The sequence below is a fragment of the Myxine glutinosa genome, chromosome 6 (assembly GCF_964187855.1).
Source record: "Myxine glutinosa chromosome 6, kmMyxGlut1.1, whole genome shotgun sequence".
NCBI classification, from domain to species: Eukaryota; Metazoa; Chordata; class Myxini; order Myxiniformes; family Myxinidae; genus Myxine; species Myxine glutinosa.
Genome location: NC_136266.1, coordinates 150,956,964 through 150,977,774, shown reverse-complemented (window position 1 = coordinate 150,977,774; position 20,811 = coordinate 150,956,964). Strand labels below are relative to the sequence as shown.

The window sequence follows — 20,811 nt, the reverse complement described above, 5'->3', positions numbered from 1 at the left end:
TCTTATGTGCCTGCTAGGCAGACCCCAACTGCACATACAGTGTGCATGTATATACAGTCACGTGAAAAAGTAGGTACACCCCATGTAAAGTTTTGACTTTTTCAACATACTTCAACATACAGCTATTTGATCTTCATTTCAACAATATTGACAGATAAAGGTGATATAATATAACAAATATCATGAAACATTCACATTTTGTAGTTCATTGTACAATTTAAATAAACATAAATGCAAATTTCGCATGTGGAAAAAGTAAGTACACCCTTGGCTCTAATAGGTGGTATTGCCACCTTTGGCAGAAACAACCTCAAGTAGGCGTTTCTTATAACTGTCTACCAGTCTCTGACATCGACTGGGAGAAATTTTTTCCCACTCCTCCATGCAGAATTATTTCAGCTGTGCGATGTTTGAGGGGTTTCTTGCATGCACAGCTCGTTTCAAATCCCCCCACAACATCTCGATGGGATTTAGATCCGGGCTTTGACTTGGCCATTCCAGAACCCTCCATTTCTTTCTTTTCAGCCATTCCTTGGTGGATTTACTGGTACGTTTAGGGTCATTGTCATGTTGCAAGGCCCACCTTCGGTTGAGCTTCAACTTTCTGACAGATGCCCTTACATTATCCTCAAGCACCCTCTGGTACAATGAAGAATTCATAATGGATTCTCTGATGGCGAGCTGCCCAGGCCCTGATGCAGCAAAGCTGCCACAAACCATAATATTTCCACCACCATGCTTTACAGTTGGTATCAGGTCCTTGTGGTCAAATGCTGTCTTTGGTTTTTGCCAAACATATCTTCTGGTACTGTGGCCAAATAGCTCTACCTTTGACTCATCTGTCCAGAGCACATTGTTTCAGAAGTGCTGGTCTTTGCCAAGGTGGTCATTGGCAAACTTTCGTCTTGCCCTGATGTTCTTTCTGGACAGCAAAGGTTTCCTCCTGGCACACCTCCCATGTAGATCAAATTTGTGCAGCCTCTTTCTAATGGTAGACTCGTGCACTTTGACATCAACAGTGGCAAGAGCTACCTGTAGGTCCTGTGATGACATTCTGGGGGTCTTAGAGACTTCTTTCAGCATCTTGCGGTCTGCTCTCGGGCTGAACTTGCTGGGGCGGCCTGGCCTGAACAAGTTGGTAGTTGTTTGGAATCTTCTCCACTTGTAGATGATCTTCCGCACAGTCGAATGATTGATTTCAAATTGTTTGGAGATCTTTTTAAATCCCTTCCCAGACTCGTAGGCATCTATAACCTTCTTTCTGAAGGCCTCAGAGAGCTCTTTTGATCTAGGCATGGTGACGCCGCACGCTTCAACAACAAAGAGCAAACCAAACGAAATGTCTGAGGTTTAAATATGACAGGTTCCTCCAAGATCCTCTCTAATGATGTTCTAATCATTTGTACCTGAGCTGGTGCACCTGATTCTAATTTTAGGTATTTGAAGTAGTGATAATTGTGGGGGTGTGCTTACTTTTTCCACATGCGAAATTTGCAATTATGTATATTTAAATTATACAATGGACTACAAAATGTAAATGTTTCATGATATTTGTTATCTTATATCACCTTTATCTATCAATATTGTTGAAATGAAGATCAAATAGCTGTATGTTGAAATATGTTGAAAAAGTCAAAACTTTACATGGGGTGTACTTACTTTTTCACATGACTGTATGTATATGTATATATATATATATATATATATATATATATATATATATATATATATATATATATATATATATATATATATATATATATATATATATATATATATATATATGTTTATGTTTGTATATGCATATATATATATATTTATATACAGTATATATGTAGAAATTTGTACATTATGTACAATCATGAATGTATATATATTCCCTTGCATGGTTGCAATGCTTGTAGGGTGTAATGCAACTTATGACCCACCCTGTATAGTAAAAGCATGCACTTGTCATTTATATTGTTGCGGATCTCGCCGCCGGCCTTCTCCCCTTACCAAGGGGGGATTAGTCCCCTTGTCTTTGACTGGCCTGGCGGGACCCGGGACCTATGACGTCCTTCCCGGACAGCGCGAAATAGGGTATTAGGACCAAGAGTTCCCTTTTACCTAATTACTCGTGCTGCCCTGACACGAGGAAATAAGTCCTGCATGAATCACGAGTGTTGAGACGCCGAGCGGTGCGTACACGCGATCTGTGCTGTTTATATGGTGACCCCGATTCTAGCGATCTTATTCATGCCACGCTTAGTCAATGGATAAATCACAAAAGCGGTCGAATTGGAAAAAAGGAATAACAGGTTTTATTTACACTATTCACAATGGTTCAGAGAAAAGAGGACACAGTGCAGCCTTAAAACAGTCTTAACTTAATACCCAATTACAAACGGGCCCGTTACACACACATTCACACGGGGTTTGCAGCTGCGGGATGATGGCTCCCGTGCAGCTCCCTCCGGTCTTCGGCTCGTACCGTGCAGATCATCAGTAAAGAAGGCAGGAGCTCTCCGCGTGTCGTTTGGTGCACAAGGGTTAATATGGGGCGATTTGGTAGGGAGCGGACTTCGGCGGTTAATCACTGGTAGGTATTACCGCATTTACTCGCGTGGCTGACGTAGGCGCTATTCGCCACCGGCGCGTCTGGCTGCATCTGTGTACTCAACGCCTCTTCTTCCTCTCCTCTGGCACGTACGTTATACTGTGCGAGTTACAGTTCAATGCCTCCAAATGCTTATCGCACGAAGTTCTCTTCACACAAGTCCTTTCACCAAGCCGTGTGCACGCGAGTCCTAACCATGTCCTGTCTCTCTTCTGCGAGTCCTTTGCTCTCAACTAGTCCTGTTCAAGGGCTTTGTGCAGTCACTTATATCGGCACGCCCTGCGAACCTTGTAGAACTCACCAGACGCGCCTCTCCACACCCCCTCATGCCATGCCGTTAGAGCCCTGGTTGGCTGGTGGCTCTTACCGTCATCGCCTCTGACGCTCCGCCTTGACGCTGCCCCCACCCCGACCTCGCGCTCCTCCTTCTTAGGCCTACCTCGTGTTACTCGACTAGTGAGCGAGCAAATTGCAGCAAATGCTGCGGGCAGCCAAAGCGTAATAAACTGAGTGGGTAAGCCAAATGGGGGTGCGGGATCAATTATGCCCATTGAGGTGGAATTGGAGGGTGGACGCAAAATGACCGGGACCTAAACTCATGTCTTTACACAACGCAGGTATCAATAGGGGAAATGGCCAATACTTACACATACTATGACATAACTGATACTACAAGGGGGCCTACGTGTTGCTCGTGGACTAACTATGGGGGGCAACCCTTTAACCTTTAATGATCAATATGTGCAAATCTCAAAACCGTAGCAATATTTTATGTCATTTATATTTTATGTCTTTGTTAAATGGAAACGTTTTACTCAAAACTCAGCTTTTTGACTTGTTCATGATTTAAGGCTATAATATTAATTGTTTGACTCCATGTCTGGAAAATAAAACAAAATAAATAAAAAATTGGGCATCAAAATTGATACATTCTTTCTGTCATTCCACTGCAGAGTCTCCAGTACTTATTCGTGAGGTCTTGCAAGACCAGGAGGCAAAGGAGTGTGAAAATGTCACCTTCAACTGCCGCCTTTCCAAAAAGAGTGCTCGGGTTTCCTGGCAGAAAGGGTCAAAGCTGTTGCAGGAAGGATCCAAGTACACCATGATGCAGAAGGGGGACCGTGCCTCACTTAGCATCCGAGACATCTGCGTTGAAGACTCTGGAGATTATGAGTGCGACACTGGCGATGACCGCACTATAGCAACTCTCACGGTAAAAGGTGAGGGCACAGCTTTGCTTTGACCTTGAAAATTATGATTTCCATAAAAAGTAGGTAACATACCAGAACAGAATTCCAATCATTTTTGCAATGAGCCAAATGCAGGTTAATGGCTGGTGATTCCAATATTATATATAGTGCCCTCAGAAAGTATTCACACCCCTAGACTTTTTCACATTTATTATGTTGCAGCCTGAATTTAAAATGGATCAAATTGAGATTATTTGTCACTGATTGATTGATCAATGACAAAATGACAAAAATTGACAAAAATTGTGAAGTGACAAAAAAAAGTGACAAAAGTTGTTTGATCAGTGACAGTTTTGAAGATTGATCTTCAAAATCTTTTCCCCCTGAACATCCACACTTTGAGGAAAATGTATAACTCCACAAGGATCTGGAAATGGAAGAATGATCAGACTTAGTTCAGGAAGATACCTTAAATAACATTAAAGAAATAAACAAATATCCAATTGCATTTCACCAATCTGCTTGTTATAAAATTTGAAACTGTTACTAACCTGTGTTAACAATTTAATATTAAAATCATGAATGGGAGTAATGACTGATGGTCCAGGTGGTTCAAGGATTCCATTGGTACACTTGACAGTAAAAACAACGACCCTTGCATCCCCATTATTTGGTGTGGCCTCCCTTCCAAAAGGAACTGTGCATGATATATTTTGCTTTCGGAATGAAATAAAGGTGTTTGTGATTCCCTCAGTATACTGGGCCATCCACCTTGTGTAAACCTCAAGGAAAGTTTAATTGTGATTTTCGACAACTGTCGATCCTGTTACTGTCGATCCACCAACATAATTGTTATTCTTCCTTATCCATCTCTTGTGCGGAACTCATTTTTGCTCGAATGATTATTTCTCCGTTGCATTTAAAACTAGAATGCCACTCAGTGGAGCGCATACTCCCGCCGTGGGTCAAGTTGGAATAGTACGATTTCACAAAAGTTTGAGGGAGTAGTTCAGTGACAACACAAGACAAGACAACACAAGACAGACACTGCACAGATATATATTTAGAATATATAGAAGATAATGTTTTTTAAAAAACAAGGCAATTTCACTTACATTTTCGGATTCAGCGTTCAATTCTATATAAGTGAGTGTATTTTGAAGCATGTGTGACTTCAAACAAAATTGTAAGCCAGAAAAAACGTTCGTTTCATCCCTTAGGGATACAACATGTAAAACTGGCCCAAACGTCAAAACAAAACTCGCTCATTTTAAGTCGTACAAGCTAATGCGACCACTCATTCTTCTGGGAAGAATCCCATGCACATGTTTGTCACACTTATAAACTCACCTAAGTCTTTATAAGTTCATCAAATACTGACACCGCGATTGACATTCGCTGAGGTAAATGTTGATATCTCTTCTGAGGTTAAAAAAAAAACACAAAAAAACAAAAAACAGTTTTAAAGCATTATACGTGTCAAACGATACATTTTATGAAACGGGGAAACCGAATACACACTTTGGTGGTTTTAAAATGACAGAATATGTCTTCCAGAATTTCTGGAGTTCATCATATTCCAGAAGTTCATCAAATACTGACACCGCGATTGACATTCGCTGAGGTAAATGTTGATATCTCTTCTGAGGTTAAAAAAAAAACACAAAAAAACAAAAAACAGTTTTAAAGCATTATACGTGTCAAACGATACATTTTATGAAACGGGGAAACCGAATACACACTTTGGTGGTTTTAAAATGACAGAATATGTCTTTATTAGAAAGAAAAAAAAGAACCTTGAAGACGACGCTGCTAACAAAATACACCGCTCTAACGTATAACCACGAGTTTAAACTACATTTACAACAAATATGAAAACTATTTTCATGTCACAATGTTAAATATAGAATATATAGAAGATAATGTTTTAAAAAAATGAGCCCTCTCTTCCAATGGTAAACAATCCTTCAAAATTTCCTGGATCCGGAATAATATCCTGAGCTTCACCAAAAACTAATCAATTCTTCCTTATCCCAAGGACAATCATCCCACCAACGTTCATCCAAATCCGTTCAGAACTTTTCCAGATATCTTGTTCACAAACACACACTCACACACGCGCACACACACACTCACACACGGACACAATCGAATGCATTACTCCCTGGTGGGAGTAACTACTAATCTTATTGTGTGGGTTTACAGAGGCTCCTGTGCTCATCGAGGAAGGTCTGCAGGAGCAGCAAGTTGAGGAAAACAACAACGTTACTTTCAGTTGCCGTTTGTCCAAAATGGCAAAGAGCCTTACATGGAGTAAAGATGGAAAGATTCTGAAAGCAGGGAAAAAATACAGAATGCAGGTGGATGGAACCGTTGCCATTTTGGAGATCACGGATGTGGAAGCAGGAGATGCTGGCACTTATGAGTGTTCCACCAGACATGATAAAACATCAGCCCCACTTAAAGTCAAAGGTATCACAAAATGTTTAGATATTACACAAGACCACAATGTTCAGCGATATTTGTATTGCCATAAGTGTCTTTTCTTGCGCTCCAGGTCTTCATGTAAGGTACATTGACAGAGTGCAGACATTTATACATTATTCCCGGATATTACATTTGATCTTTTCAAGGTTTTGAACCCTTATATAATTTTATTGCTAAGAAACCAAATCGAACAAAATATTTACAGGATTTAGGTACATATTTCATGTTTTTGTGGTAAAAAAATGTATTGGGTTCAGAAGTGTACACAATTGGCTATGAATTTTGATGTGATCTCCATCATTTTAAAGCCGGGTGTGCATCCTTTTGCGATACTAAAGGTATTTTAAAGCCTTTTGCGATACTAAAGGCACCGACTAAAGGTATTTTAAAAAGTATCACGGTATTTTAAACCAATTTCAATGGTTGCTCGGAGACGGTAGCATGCAGAATTATACTAACGTAATCATAAGACTTAGCCAAAAACTGTTTGGGGGTGCAACCCCTCCCCCCTGCCCCTTCCCAGTAGATCCCTTTAGACCCGGATTTTTTGTTATGCCATGAACAATCTTTGGTGCATCACGGGTGAAGGCTGCGGTCGTTTCATTGAAAACCTGTGTGTAGTTTCAGTGAAGAGAGCAAATACCTACCTTGGGGGCTCAACCCTCTACCGACCCACCCCATGAACTTCCTTAGACCTCGATTTTCTTAGTGCCGTGAACAAACTTTGGTAAATCATGGGTGATGAAGGTTGTGGTCAAGTTTCATCGAAATAGTGTGTGTAGCTTCAGATAAGAAAGCAAATACCTATTTTGGGGGGTCATGCCTGGACGCACTTTGTCCCCTGGTAGACTCCCTTCGATCCCGATTTTTTTTTTAATGCTGTGAACAAAATTGAGTTGCAACATACCAAGTATCACTTTCGCCAAGTTTGGTCACAATCCCATCGGCAGTTTCGAATAAGAAGTTGCAAGTGTTTATGGACTGACAATAATTGGACGATAGGCCATCCCATAAGCTCCATGGAACTACATTCCATTTGATCTAAAAACGATCGCTTTTGAAGGGAGGAAATTTCAGGCTGTGCACCAGGTGTGCCCAACCCTCCTCCCTGGATCCACACCTGATATATATTCTTTGCATTTACCTACGGCAGCCGGATAGCTCAGCTCTGCGAGTGAAAGGAAGGCCAAGTGTGTGCCTTTCCTTCCGGTACATAGACTCTACCCTTGCCAAGACTTTCAGACTACCTCCTCATGGTGCACCACGGTAGCAGTCCTCTTGAGGGCACTGGCTAAATGTCTGGAGGATCTCGCATTAGGTTGGTTTCCTAGCGGTGTAGTGTGCATGGCCCTCCGTTGCGTGGACTTACTGTGACACTCACCAATGCAACCCGAGTAGGTGGAGCTCTTTAAACTTGGTAGGCAGTCCACCTAGGGGAAGGAAACTCTGGTTGCAAATCTACCTGCTGTCTTGCAGAGTATGTCTCTTTAGACAAAGGCTTGGTGCACAGCTAATTCTGGGGTGGCGTCAGGAAGGGCATCCGGCCACAAAAGCATGCCTCAAGTATGCCTTTTGGCGAAACAGGCACCTGATTTTTGTGTCTCGCCATCTGGGTTAGCTGCTGTGGTGACACTGGGCAGTGTTGCTACATTGTCCAGAGAGTACAAGGTGTGTATCTCAACAGGTTGGCACTTACCATGTGATAGTACAGAAGCCCTAACACAGTAGTAGTGTACTGGGAGGCTGCTCTATCAGCAGGTTTATAATACCCCATATGCTTTGGTGCCATGTTGCGCATGGATGGGTGTCCCTGAAGTGGATTAGGGTGGGTCACCCATGAGGCCACTGGACTGCTGGTGTTACGGTACCAGGCCATGTAAGCGTGCTCATGTCGAGGTTGTTTGGTAAATCATGTGTGATGAAGGTTGTGGTCAAGTTTCATCGAAATAGTCTGTGTTGTTTCAGAGAAGAAAGCAAATACCTATTTTGGGGGGTCAAACATGTACCATGGGGGGTGGCTTTCAGGTTCCCTCACTTTCCTTACTTTCCTGTTATGTAAATATATATATATATATATAAATACATACAGACTTGGCATTTAATATGGAATTTTTTTTTTCTTGACTTGGGTTTACTTTCTTAACTCAGTATATCAATCTGGTGAGTTTCTTTTACACTTTGGTGATTTATTTGTTGAAAGAACCATGTCACTGATTGTCTGTCGCAGCAAGAAGTCAACAACAGGATTATATCACAGGTGAGTAGTGTCTATATGTTGCTTCTGGGACACTCTCATTTTCCCATTGACTTACATGTTAATTTTTCCCCTCCCTCATTGCCCCTAAGCACCTCTATTTCTCTCACCCTGTTCTTTACGAACCTTCTAACCTTTTGACATGTTATCCTTATTCATTAGACCACTTAAACAATGGTCCATCTGTGTGAACCTGTGATCCTTCTGACCTTATGGACCTTTTAACCTTTTACACTTAATATCATCTGGTGAATCATCTTTGGCCCACTCAAACAACGACCCTACAAATATTTGTTTATGCGTGGGAAATAATTTAATTCTCTTGCCACTCCCTTCACCATCTAATATATTAACAAAAAAGATGTTTGAGTTTGGTTCTTTATTAAGATATTTTAACTGAGCTAAGATAAAATGGTAAACCTCCCTCAATGTTCTTGTTTGAGCGCCTCCAGTGCCACACACCATTTTTAAATTAAAGTATATATTTTCCTGGCAACCATCAAAGTTTTCCGTCCACTCAAAAATATTTCCATCTTTTTTACCCAATTCACCGGTATTTAAATTAATTCTCTTATTTGTTTTGTAAATTTTTTTACCAGTTGTCTTTTCAATTATTCCTATTTGATATTTTTCACATTCGTTATGTTTACCATTTATATACCAAGGTTGATTACACCTCCACTCTTTAGTCTGGTTGGTACTTGGTTCTATCATTTATATAATAGTAAAAAGGCGGCGGTAGCCCGTTAAAATCCCTAACCCCCCTTTTTAACTTATCACTTATATACTTATATAACCATAAGGGAGACTATCAATTCCATTTTCTAAAATAAACCTCTTATCATCAAAAGCCCCCAATGCTTTCTTATTCACCTCTTCTGAATATAATTTATGTTTATAACTTCTTATTCCATTAATCTTTCTAAACTCTTCTTTCTTTGTTGTTAAACAGTTATAATAATCCTTAAAGTTTATTGTTTCTTTAATTACATTTTTCTTTATGCCTTTTAACTTCTTATCAGTTTTTTCAACGTTATTCACAATGTATTTATAAGCATAAGCCTTAGACCTCAATCCCACAAATTCACTCATGACATTTCCTCCTAATTCATCCTTAAACTTTCCAATCACCTTTTTATTTTTAGAAGAGAACAACTCACTCTCTGGACTGTAATTACTAGTGTCATAGATATTAATGTCCTTTTTCATGTCTGAATAAACATCATCAGTATTAATTTGCAAAATAAAACTATCTGTATCCATATAAAGTAGATGAATATCATTTTGATATTTCTTCCTCAAGTTATTATAAAAGTAATCATACATTAATGACTTTGATAAATCAAGAATTGATGTTCCAATATAAATAGGTTTGTTCATTTCAATACTCTCTTTAATCAAATGGATCGCACAAAAGTTCTCAGTAAAGACCTCAGCTCTAGTAAAACTCGGTCTATTAATTAATTTTGATGCTTGTTTCCAAGATGTTGATAGTCTGATATTTTGTCTTTTTCTCACATTTTCCATGGTCTTACCAAAGACCGCATTATTCATCAATTTATAAAAGTCTTTCTCAAAATCTGTTTTTGACTCTGTTCTTCTTTGTGTATTAAAATCAATGTACCCCTTCACCCAATGACTTTGATTGAACTTTAGAACCCTATGGATCTTCTCTACTCTTAGACCTTTTGATAAATATTGTCGCAAATTTATTTGGTGTAGAACATAATTTTTCTTGTTATATAATGTAGTAAGTAATTTTTCTGTTGATTCACCTATATTAAATGATTGTTGATAATCACTTAACCACTCCTTCTTTGGACTTTCCTTTTCACAAGCAAATGGGAGATCTTTGTGTAGGTTATGAAGTTCCTCTGGATATTTCAAATCGACCTCAAAATAATAACCAACCTTTGAATCATCCAATTCTTTTTGTGTAGAGATACATACATCTTGTAAAACCTTTTTGTAATCTTTTTCCTTTACCCATCTAAGTTTTCCATAAGGAAGAGCCTGAGACATTGCCCAGCCATACAGGTTGTTCGCATCATAATACATCAAGTAGGAGCTCTCTACCGATGGATCATAATTTGGAATGTACTTGTTATTTGCTTTAGCATATCTCTTTGAACAGACTTGTGAAATTCCTCCTCTCTTTGCCTTTTCAATCATCAAAAGCATATCAACATCGGTTATCAAATCCAAAGCTTGTTTTGTCATTTTTAACACCGCGCTCCAAGCCAATCCAGGAGCAGTGTAATAGTGAGCAGGATCCAATCCATATCCAGAATGACAGATTGTTCTGAAAGCCTCAAACACATCAGCCAACAAAAGCACATCAGTTTTGAGGTACAAATCGTGATACTCACCAAGATTCTTAATGTTATATTTTTTCCAAACATTTTGTGCGTGTACATAATCTTTATCAGATATATGACTATTATTTAATTTGTTATAGAAATTTTCTTTTAAAGGAAGTTGTGTTTCATTGAATCTCTCAAATGAGTCCATATAGTCATAGGGGTAAATTCCCTTTTGTGTTAGAAAATCTTTATCTAAAAAATACTCTGAAAGATATGGAAACTCTTTTAGATTTTGAACCAAGTTAGCCAATGGACTTGCCATGAATTTAAATGTATCAAGAAATCTGATATGAGTAATAGGAGATGTGTGAATTGTTTTTGTGAATGAAATGTATTTCTGATCCGTGTTTGGAATTGCTGAGATACTTCCAGAAGTCTTTGAGAGTTCCTTGATAAATAGATGTGTATCATAATGAGCGTTGTTATGAAGAAAGACAGGAATGAAAGAGGGGAGTTGATAATTAATATGACAACTTTGATGAGCCAGACCTCTATATTTACCAGTGAGATGACAATGGTCTCTAACCTTTAGACCTTTACCAATTTTCTCCTCACAAATATGACAGACATTGTTTTTTATAAATTTCCTTTTTTCTTTACTTGTTAAGGACATTGGTTTATTGGTTTCTCTCATTATCTTGGTTAATCGGACACAGTCTTTTTCTAGTCGTTTCACAAACTCCTCTGGGGTATTTGAGCCTCTATACACCTCTACCTTGTTATATTCATCACCAACGGATGATTTGATATAATAACAAAAACCACAAGGAGTATGTTTTTGATATTTATTTGTGTATGATTCTTTTGGATCTGGAGAAGCAGTATCGATTTTTTCTAGAATACTTTAAAAATCAGCATATATAACAAATGGATGTTTGATCTTTTTATTTTCATCTTTGAATGTGATCTTTGAGCCTTCTTTAGGCATATTGATTACCGTTGATTTATGTTCGCCACAATAATTTGAATGTTTATCTAATCTTTCTTGTGAATTGAAGAAGTTAAGACAACGCAAACAAATATATATTTTATTTGTTCTCTTACAGACTTGTGGTTTTATTAATTTAGCAATATCTTTGATGTATGTATAATGTGAATTTTCCTCTGAATTAAAATATAGAAGATTAATATGAGTTTGTTTACAATTGTCAGAAAGCTTTAAAACCTGAATGTTGTTTGTTTCTGTTAGACCATAAACATTAACTGATAAATTATTCATCTTTTCAAATTTAGGAATATCATTTAAAGTCATCGGAAACTTTAGATCTTTCGTATTTAATGTATTCTCATATTTTTTATAATGAGATACTCTTTCATCATGAAAATGTGGAGGATGTAAGTGTGCTAAAATAGACCAGAGAAAACATTTATTGTCTTTATTTTTGATATTGATAACTGCTTTTCTATCTTTGATAACACTGGGTAAATCAATGTAAGAAGAAGCTTTTAGAGGATCTCATTTAAGAATATGAATGTCTATGTAAATAATTTTTCCTATATTGAATCCACTTCCTACGATTGAATTATCCACATCTTGCTCTTGTTTAATAAGTTCATCATAGACTCCTGATGTTTTAAAATCTTGATATGAAGATATAAAGTGTGGCCCAGTTCTCATGTATGGTGTATCTATAACTCATTTATCCTTTGTCATTTCTAATTTTACCCCCATATAAAATTTAAGTGGTTTCATTTCTTTTAGTGTTTTTTCAATCAATGTTTGAACAGCAGGTTTGACTATTTCTACAGCATCAACTATAGACTTTGGTTCGGGAGGTTTGAAGTTAAAGATTCGAATCCTGATATGTCTTTTGAAAGCACCATCAGTATTTTTAATAGTAAACTATTTTGACAAGTGTTTGTTAGTTTTAAGATGGGCTTTAAACCCCTTCTTGAGGATGGTTGTTTTACAGACCTTACAATGTTTTGTTTTAGGTGGAAGAGGGGAAAGTTTGTTAAGAATGTTGTATGTATGTTTTGCGGTGAGAATATGTTGTTTATAATATTTTACTTCCTTCTCGCAAGTATCACAATAAACCATATTTATAGCGTGAGAAAACGTGGTGTTTTATATATATCACTGTGCTTAAAATAAAACACTTTTGAGCTTTACAGCTCCGTTTTATATATATCGCTGTGCTTAAAATAAAACACTTTAGAGCTTTACAGCTCCGTTTTATATATATCGCTGTGCTTAAACTAAAACACTTTTTCACTCAGAATCATCTAAGTCATAACTATCACATGAATACTCAGAATCATACTCAGAGTCATCAATAAAGCTACTCTCATAACTATCATTTGAGCACAAACTGTTAGTATCATAACTATCATCTGTGTTCAATGAAATACTATCATCACCATCGTCCGAGTTCAATGAAATACTATCATCACTATCGTCCGAGTTCAATGAAATAGTAAAATCTTCACTGCTGTAATGACTCATATTTAATTAGCAGAAAAAACCTTTCCATCTATACCAATATACTTTCTTTCATTAACGGATTCAATCTCTACATTTTTAATATCAAAAGTTATCTTTAAATAATCTCTAACTATCATAGAACGAAATGACATTTCACCAGAAATATTAACATCATTCATTTTACTTAGATCTACACCCTTTGGATTATTAAAGTAAATACAAATTTCTCCACGAGTATTGTTGATGGTCTTATCATTCTTTTTCAAAGTATCGTGGTCAATCACTTTTTCAAGCTTTGAATAAATTGCCAGGAGTAGAGGAGAAACTTTTGTTAGATTTACTTTAATGGATGTCTTTCCAGGTATAGTTAGAGCTCTTCCTTTAAATGAAATAGAGGGGCTCATGTTATTTTCCATAACTGGTTTTACCCAAAAATTTCCATATTTATCTTTGTTCAATTTAACATCTTTGACATATTTTTCTATTTCTTTCACCGAAGTAGAGATTGATTGAAATTTGTCTTTTGTGCTTTGAAACATTGTATTTATTAATAAATAAACTTGCGTTTAGTTTAAGTAAAAATTTACCATATAAATATGATAAGTTCTGAAGGATATTTAGAATTTCCAGACTCTCCATATGCTAAATTAGAGAATTGTCCGGCTTGTGATAGAATAGGGCTTAATAATGAGGGTTCATATAAACAATGTATTTTCTGTGATTTAATTTTAATTAATGATAATAAAAAATATAAAAATATATATAACTCTTTTAAATTAGAACCAAAAATGAATTACTTTACAAGATTAATAAGAGAGATGAATGTTAAGTATTGTGATGATAATACACCATTTCTTTCAATGGAAGAGACTATTTGTATTGCGGAAATGTATAAGGGTTTAATGATATTTATTATTCAAAATAATTTTAATGGAAATGTTAATACAAGATACTACATAAATAAAATAATGAATTATTTTGAAATTAAACCCGAACTCAGGATAAAATATAGAGTTTCTAAAATAGCTCAAAAAAAGTTGGATGACTTGTTTTCCAAATATATAAATGAATGATTTTTTACCCGTTTGGGAAAATAAGATAAAATTTAATAACGATAAAAACATTCCAAATTCATTGAGATGTCTAATAGTTGGTTCAAGCAGATGTGGAAAAACCTGTTTGCTTTTAAAGATGCTCCTTACCCCCAACTTTTTAGATTATGATAATTTAATAATTTTTACGAAGTCAAGTTTTCAACCCGAGTATCAACGACTCTCACAGGGTTTTAATGCAGGTCTTAAAAAGGAAGACATTATCGGTTTATTTAAACTTCAAAACAAACTAAATGATTATAACATTGAGGATATAATACAACTATTTTGTGATACACAGAAACCTAAACCAAAACCCATAACTTGTATTCTCAGTGATAATACGGATGATATACCTTCACCTCAAGATTTAGATAAATCAAAAAAGAACCTCGTCATCTTTGATGATTGTGTTAATGAGAGAAACCAAACAGTAATGGATAGCTACTATACAAGAGGGAGACATTCTTCTTGTAATTGTATTTATCTTAGTCAGTCATATTTTCAACTCCCTCGACGCTCAATAAGAAACAATGCTAATACTTTTATTTTATTTAAGTTAAATTCAATAGATGTAAATAATTTTTGGAGAGATAATTGCTCTACGTTATGTAGTAAAAAAGAATTTGAAAATTATATGAAACACACGATTGGAAAATATAAATATATTGTTGTGAAACAAGATGAGATATTAAAGGATGTATTTTTATTTTAAACATAATTACATATATAAATGACAACAATTATTATTAACCTTGTGGGTAAATCTGCTTCTGGAAAGAACTTTCATAAATCTAAACTCTTGAATAGTAAAAATGAAAAGATTGTAAGTTTTTTTTTTAAAACACCCTATGATTCGTTTTGTGAGTACTACAAACAGAGCAAAGCGACCAGGAGAGGTAGAAGGGAAAGATTATTACTACATTTCAATGGAGGAACATATGCGATTGAGGAACGAAGATCAAATATTTGAGGAGGTCTCTCTTGGTTCTACAAAATATTCACATTGTAAGAGTGAGTTAAATAAAGTAAAATCTAATGGTCTTGGGATTTTAGAAACTAATCCTGAAGGAATGAGACAAATTATTAAACAATTGTGTGGTGATGGAGTTAAGATTTTATCATTCGGTTTTGATATCGATGACGAGACTCAACGCAAACGTATGAAAAGCAGAGATACAAGTATTAGTGAAGAAGAAATAACAACTCGTATTAATACCAATAAAGAATTTGATGAAATATTTAAAGAAAAGGATTTATTTCAACACATTTACTATAATGATGAAGAAAAGGAAAATTTTCCCATTGACCTTTACAATTCATTAAATGATATTTTTCAATACTAAATGAATGCCGAAGAAAGAGAAAGAAAGTTTAAGGAACATCAAGAGTTGGTTTCAAAAGTTGTAAAGCAACAGGAAGAGATAAAGAAGAAACGGAGACAGAAACTAACTGGTGAAGAAGCCTTTGAAAGAAAACAAGAGAAATTTTTTAAACCGCTTTTAAAAACTCAACACCCTACAGTTCCCACGGTAGAATTTACTCCGAAAAAACTTCAAATGCTCAAAGATTTTAGTCAGATAACAAAACAAGAACTTGGAAAATTAGAATATAATGATGAAGAATTATTTCAGAAACTTGAGGAGGGAAATCAACCCCCTAATTATGTAGTGGAAGCTCTTCAAAACAATGAATATTTGGCAGATTCAAAAACCAGAGCAGGTCTCATTCCAACAGAAGACCAGCAGTGTTTCATCTTGTGGAAGAAAAGGTATTGATATTTAATGATGAATTGATGTTCTTGAGTTCTACTCAACCAAATGTTAAATTAACTCCAAGATTAATGTTTCTTCTAACAAACCCCGGATTCAGCGGTTCAAAATATTTTGAGGAACCACTTGATATGGAAAGAGAGGAAGATAGGGTATATATTGAGTTGCTAAATGCACTTGATTATGGAGTTTCTGTTGCTGGTAAAAGTAAGAAGAATGAGAAGGAGAAACATATTATTGATGCTTTAAGTAAGCTTGGTTCGGGTGTTAGTTTTCTTCCAAATGACCCATCACAATTAGTTAATAGGCTATTATTGTTGTTAGGTAGTAAGAAGGCTGGAAACAACAATTGTTTTAATGAATCCTCAGCCATTTTAGATCAGTTGATGAATATGAAAATAATTAATAAATGTCAATACAAAGATATTTTTTTAGATATTAAATAAGATGAGAAGCACAATTCTTAGTTTTAATTTCACAACGAGCGATTACACAGCTTCATTCCCTTACCCACTACAACTTGACCCCCTTACCTCATATGAGGCATCTTTATTGTCGATGGAAACTTATAATACCTTGTTTAATATCACAGAGAAAAACAACAAGTTTAGTTATAATCCAGGAAGTGGATATAAAACTATAACCGTTTCACCTGGAGCTTACGAGATTTCTCAAATATCTTCAGAAGTCTCTCGCCTTATGAAAGAAAAAGGTGATGAACCAAAAAATATTGTAATAGATATTCAAAAACACACTTCAAAATCAACTATTAAACTTAAAAATAATTATAAAGTTGATTTCACGATTGAAAATTCGTTTAGAGAGCTATTGGGTTTCTCTTCAAAAAAGATTGAAAATAACGGGACGTTTTACAGTGATAATGTTATCCAAATATCCTCCGGTATAAATTCAGTATTAATTCATTGTGATTTGATTGATGGTGCTTATAACGATGGAATAAGAACAAATACAATATTTTCATTCAGTGCATACTCAACCCCGATTGGTTATAAATTTAATATGGAACCAAAAAATCTTGTCTATTTACCTGTGTCAGGAAAAACCATATACAGAGTAAATTTTAGGATAACCGACCAAGATAATCGTATGATATCCTTTAATGATGAAATTATATCCATCAGAATTCACCTACGTGAAGTTTTTCAATAAATAAATAATGGTTATTGTGAGAAAACATGAGTTGGGAAAATATAAAATAATTACAGGGGAGGGCATGTACCTTTCACCATACTATACAAGGTATGTGGGTAAAGGATACTATAAACCAAAGAGACAACGAGGTGTAGGTCATCAATTTCGAAATAAAGGAGATGGGATAATTGATACTCTAATGGGTATTGGTTCAACCATCCTTAAACATAAAGACCTAATTGGTTCAACTGCTTCTGCCGTGGGCTCCGTTGCGGGTGCTATAAAGAGTATAAAAGATGCTCAAAAGGAGTCTCATAAATTACAAGCAATCAAAGAAATAAAAAAAGGTAAAACTCAACTATCTTCACAAGAACGACAAAAAATCATTAAAATACTTGGGTCAGGGTTTCAACGATTTTAATACTATATAAATACAAGTATGGAAGCGATTGATAGTATCTATGATTTGGATGATACAATTATCATTTCAAACTCCACAAAAAAGGAAGACTATTTTAAGGTAAATGCTATAACTGGAACAGACTGGAATTCAAACGGAACAAAAAGTTTTGAAATAAATAATCAACAAACTTACTTGAATATAGCTGATAGTTTCTTGCTGTGTAAATTTAAATTCACTAAGGCTGCGAATAATACTAATGCTACACTCGTAAATGATTTCTTCTGGAAAATGTTTGATAGTGTTCGCCTGTATATTGGAACACAAGAGGTTGAAGCGGTTGATTATGTCTCTGCTACATCTGAAATGATGAAATTTACACTATATTCGTTTGGTGATAGAATGGGTAAGGGAGCTGTTGAAGGTTTTATTCCTGATATGTCAACGGGTACAAACACAGACCCTGTTTATAGTCAAAGGAAGGCAATGTATAATGATGACACAAAACCAGAGAATAGTTTTACCGCAGCAGTACCTCTGAAAGGTATATTTGGATTTTGTGATTATGACAAAGTTTTGTATGGTCTTAAAATTAGATTTCAACTACAAAGGAATGATAATGTAAATAGGTTGCTTTTTGGGGATGAAAATGCTTTTGGAGACAACAATAAATTTGTTATTAATGATTTGTGTTGGTATATCAGTGAATATACTCCTAATCTTAAAACGGAAGAGATGTTAAATAGAAGACTTAACTCAAAGAAACCGCTAAATGTATCATACCTTAAAAGAAGATGTCAACACGTTAAACTGGAACACACAACCTACACTTGGAATTTGGGTGTTCTTCAAGGAAAGCCACGATACCTCTGGCTCATTTTTAAAAAACCAGATGGAGAGGACGGTACTAATAAGAATAATGCGCTGAGTGATAATGCTAAGGTGAAACAACTTCGGGTTTCTCTTGATGGCACATTTTATCCGCGAGATAGATTGGAAATTGATTGGGGAAAAAATGATTATGCGGAAGCCTACAAGTCCTACCAAAAGGTGTGTGAAAGTAATGGTAATAATGATCCTATTTTGGATATGGTTGCGTTTCAAAAACTTTATACAATCTACGCAATTGACCTGAGTTCTCAAAAGGAAACTATAACGTCTAATCGAGTGGATACTTCTCTATACATTGAAAGAGGGGAGAGTGAAGAGGTTAATGCATATTGTTTGCTTTTGGAGGAAACAGAATTACAGATTAATACAGATAATGGTGTTATGATTAATATCACATAGGTTTTTTCTCATAAATAAATGGTTGGGGTATATGTTAATCAAATCAATCTTAATAAATTAACATCTTGTATTCAAAATCAAAAGCCTTGTATTATTAATGTTAATACAATTCAAAGAAAAGGAGCTGTAAGAATTGATGTTTTACTCACACACACACAAGTAAAAACACTAAATGATGTTGGATCTCTTAAAATTAAAATGACGAAACCTATGTTAAAGAAATATTCAATAGACGAGTCAAGAGGAGGATTTCTCCCGTTTCTAATTCCTTTATTTGCTGGTTTAAGTGCGGCGGGAGCATTGACTGGTGGTATTTCAGCAGCGGTAAAAACTGCTAACGAAAGGAAGGCACAACTAAAAGCTCAAAAAGAAATGGAAAGACATAACAAGGAGTTGGAGAAACAAATTAGTGGAAGTGGTGTAATTGTAGATTTTGCTCAAAAACTTGAAAGTCTACCTGATAAAGCTAGATTGTTGATTAGAGATATGCTTTCCTCTGTCGCTCAAGCGGGTGTTAAACTAACTAAATGGGGTAATGGATTGTATCTTTCTCATAAATAAATGGATAAATGGTTTAAACAATTTGGAAAGAATACAACGTCAAATATAGAACTTACTAAGTATTGTAAAACACTAAAAATTGATAATGTGGTTATTTGTATGAGAGATGAATTAATACATATAAATAAGAATACAAAGAATATTATTATAAATTTAGACACACAAAATGGTTCTCATTGGGTTTGTATTCATAATAGTCAGGATAAATATTATTTTGATAGTTATGGTATGCCACCACCTGTTGAAGTAATACAATTCTTGCAGAATGGTGTTTATCAAACATTTCAAGTTCAAGAAATTAATTCTAAATGTTGTGGTCAATTATGTTTATATGTATTATTTCAACTCAACAATAATGAAAATTTTTATGATATCATTTTTAATCTAATATAAATGACTTATGTTGGAAAAGATGGTTCTATCTTTGGAAAATCTTCTCAGGATATTGATTTATCAAATTATTATACAAAGGCACAGGCTGAATGACAAAAATATAGTGTAAGTAAAAATATTAATATGAAGAATACTTATAAATTAATCAATTATCCAAACCCTACAGATGCGAATGACTTAATTAGATTTAGTGATTTATCACAATATATATTTTTAAAGAAAACAGCACGTTTTGTTAAACAAGTAAAATTTACAACCACAACACCTGGTTATACTGACCATACACCTTTCCTCATTGAATTTAACTACCTGCTTATAAAGAAGGACATATAGTTAATATGCGAATTAATAAATGGGGGTATGATATGCCTGATTTAGGGTATAATTGGTCTTTTTCAATAAACATAGAAGACCTACATGATTTTAATCGGTCTCGTAAAGAAGAATATTATCCACTTGGTGAGGACAAGGATTTATGTGGAAGTACAATTAATAAACAACAAATACATGGTTTTAAGAAAAGAAAGATATATGATAGTATAGCGATGGTTAGCATGACAAAGAAGGAAGGTCATGAGATAAGGATAGAAAGCCAAGGAATACAAACCAATTTGGTAGTGGGAAGATGGGGTGGTATTACCTGTCATAATATTAATCTCACATATATTTCTGATACATAAATGGCAGGAAGAAGACTACAAGAGAATTATAATTTTTGTATTCAAGGATACCTACAAGAAAAGGGTGCTCGGTATTACATACCTTATGATTTGGAGCATATACATGGGAATTTTGTCATTAAAAACTGGCCTTATACTGATATTGTTAAACCCA

The 20,811-nt window shown here is 35.3% G+C and overlaps 1 protein-coding gene across 1 annotated transcript in view; it reads left to right on the top strand.

Annotated features, from left to right (window-relative positions):
• The window catches only part of OBSCN (obscurin, cytoskeletal calmodulin and titin-interacting RhoGEF), a 377,067-nt gene that overhangs the window by 50,722 nt on the left and 305,534 nt on the right, over positions 1–20,811 (top strand). The window contains exons 13-14 of the mRNA XM_078780751.1: positions 3,553–3,819; positions 5,995–6,261. Coding sequence (XP_078636877.1) covers positions 3,553–3,819; positions 5,995–6,261 — 534 coding nt within the window. The remainder of the gene's footprint in view (positions 1–3,552; positions 3,820–5,994; positions 6,262–20,811) is intronic.